This window comes from Prionailurus viverrinus, chromosome A2 (assembly GCF_022837055.1).
Source record: "Prionailurus viverrinus isolate Anna chromosome A2, UM_Priviv_1.0, whole genome shotgun sequence".
Lineage (NCBI taxonomy): Eukaryota > Metazoa > Chordata > Mammalia > Carnivora > Felidae > Prionailurus > Prionailurus viverrinus.
In genome coordinates, this window is record NC_062562.1 from 19889278 (window position 1) to 19891924 (window position 2647).

Genomic DNA, 2647 nt, shown 5'->3' on the forward strand with positions numbered 1-2647 from the left:
ACAGAGGGTGCCACATACATGAACCACACTGTGAAGGAGTCTCTCCTGTGTTGGCCAACTTGGAGGCCCTGAAGCCCCCAAATCTCCTACCCATGGCAGACATTGCTAATCAATCTGTTCATAGGTCCTGTTCATCCAGCATTGGGCTCTCAGAATCTTTCTCCATGCTAGGAGAACTGGCACTTCCTCGGGACTGATTTATGAGATGCTATCATTAACTCAATGACCTCTTTGAAATCTGGCAAAGAGAGCAGAGGACACAGATATAGCAGACCTGATCATTCATTTACTGGAAGGGGTATGCACTGTTGCACTTTACAAGCCTGTAAGCCTAAAGAGATTTCAAGTTGAAGATTTAGTTGGCTTTCTTTGAGGTTGTAACGGCCCTGAATAAAGCCACGTGTTTGACAAATATGCCAGCGCCAATAGATCTGGATGATGCGGACAGCATGGAGCAAACGGCAGTAACGAAGGCGTAAGCGCCACATGCGGACCCAGGACTGCAGCTTGACCACTGCCCATTCTTGCTGAGCATAGAACTGTAGGGATAATCGCTTCTTCTTCTCCATCAGCTTCACCAGCATCTGCTTCCACCAGCGCTGAATTATCCACGCTCTGAGGGATGCGTGCAACAGTGTCCGGCGTACCAGGGTGCCCCGCCACCAGGCCTGGATGAACATGGCCGCTTCCTGTTTTGTGGTGGTCTTTATTCCAGGGCCTTGCAAAAGAAAATGGGACACTTAGGAAACTCATACATTTCAACTCCCAGGTGTGCCAGGAAGGAGCCCTGATCCTCTATCAACAATTGCCCCTTTCTCTGACATTCAGCAGAGCTTTTGTGGGCAATGGATGGACTCAGGAGATTAAGCAGGTGTCCTGCCTCTGCCACTCTCTGATTACTGGACATGGACACATCATCTTGCCCTCTGAGTCTCATGGCCTCCTCCTGAACTTGCAGTGTCACCCAGTTTTGCATGGACCTGGTTGGCCAGTTTAAAGCAAGAGCACCATAATCAGAAGTGAAAGAGATATAAGTTTCACCTGGACCCAACCACCTACGTACGGTTCATGTCTCTTTCCTCATACCCCTCCCGTTTGCTGGAGAAGTGGCATCTTTGTACCCCCTGCGCTCTCACCTCTGACTTCAGGTTACATCCACAACGTGCTGTCTCCCCTCTGCCTCACCAAAGTATTAAAAGACTCTTCCACCGTCTATACTTGAGCTTAAACATCAGTTAACACATACATTGGTATAAAGATACACGTGCACACACACTTCTAGACCCAATCTTCCTGTACCTCTATGGCAAACACAGTCCCCACCTTGTAGCTCCCAACCATGCATGGTCTAAGTTCATACTCTTTGCCCACCTCCCTGGCACAATCTATACACCTTGGCCAGACCCACATCTCAGCCTAAGGAGAAAATGGGGGAAAAGGATAGCCAAGGAAGAGTCAATCTGTATTCATTCCAGCTCTGTGTATGAGGACCATTCCTCTGTTTGCCTAGCACACCCTGGGTTTATGCCTGTTGTCCTGGAGCCGCGTTAATAAGTGTCCCTTCACTCACTGAAGCATCTCTCTTTGGATAACAAAGTTCATGGTCACAGACTTTTGGAATACTCCACTGAACCCCAAGGGTCAGAGATGTCACAAGTCAAGACTTTCCCCAACATAGTAAAGCCTATAACCATCTACACATGGAGGAGTGGAGTGGGTAATGGCAGTGATGTGGGTGGGAGTTTGGGGGACAGCCACTTCCTCTTCTCCCCTTTGCTCCTTCAACCTCTGTTCTATCAATATGACTTCATCACCTTTGACTATAACTTGGAAATTTTGCTGTCCTGTAATCAGAGACTACCGAGAAAAACATTGGAGAAAGTAAGGGTGATCTTCCCATCACTAGGTGACAAGTCAACCACACAGATTCCTGGCCTTTCCTGGGACCTCAGACATGGAAGGATTGGGGTTGGGGGGGGGTGTCTCATCCTGAGAACTTTACTGTCCTCCCAGAAAGCTCAGGTGGACCTAACTCTTTCTTACAAAACATTAAATGCCCATGACTTGAGGTGGATGGTCAAATCCCCCTCAGATCTGCACTTTACTAAATTACCCATGGTTAGGGGCAAGGTGGTCCCATCACTCTCAGGTCCATACTCCTCCAGCCACACACTGGCAGGAAAAGTGGAGGAGGGGTGAGAGATATGATGTCATAAAGACACCTATGACTCAGGCACCAGGATGGCTTCCAGCAATTGAGCCCCTTTCTAAGAAAAACCTAGAAGAACTGTCCTTTCTTTCCTACCAGAGTGGGCAGAGTTCTAGCTACAAAGAAGGACACCCCAAATACTGACCCACTGACACAAAAGTGTATAATGATACTCATTAAAGCCTGGATAGTATTTATTATATGGATTTCAGTTTATCTCAACAACGACACCCCAGATAACAATTAGAATGAGTGTTCTATGTACTGATATAGAACAGTGTTCAAGATTTAGCAAGATTAACAATCATCAAATCAAGATGAACTCAATATAAGTATATATTTATACACATGTTGTCACAAAAGCATTATTTTTAAAGGGGTGGGGATTAAGAAGGTAGATAAAAATTAGCAGTGATCATCTCTGAAGAAGACAGCAGA

The 2647-nt window shown here is 46.5% G+C and overlaps 1 protein-coding gene across 1 annotated transcript; it reads right to left on the bottom strand.

Annotated features, from left to right (window-relative positions):
* Nucleotides 1–264: 264 nt before the first annotated feature.
* Nucleotides 265–2194, bottom strand: IQCF5 (IQ motif containing F5). The gene is made up of 2 exons (XM_047850843.1): nt 2114–2194; nt 265–718 (listed from the first exon to the last, which is right to left on the bottom strand). Exons 1-2 carry the CDS (start codon nt 2115–2117, stop codon nt 279–281), a joined length of 444 nt encoding a protein of 147 aa, XP_047706799.1. The 5' UTR covers nt 2118–2194; the 3' UTR covers nt 265–278.
* Nucleotides 2195–2647: the final 453 nt, after the last annotated feature.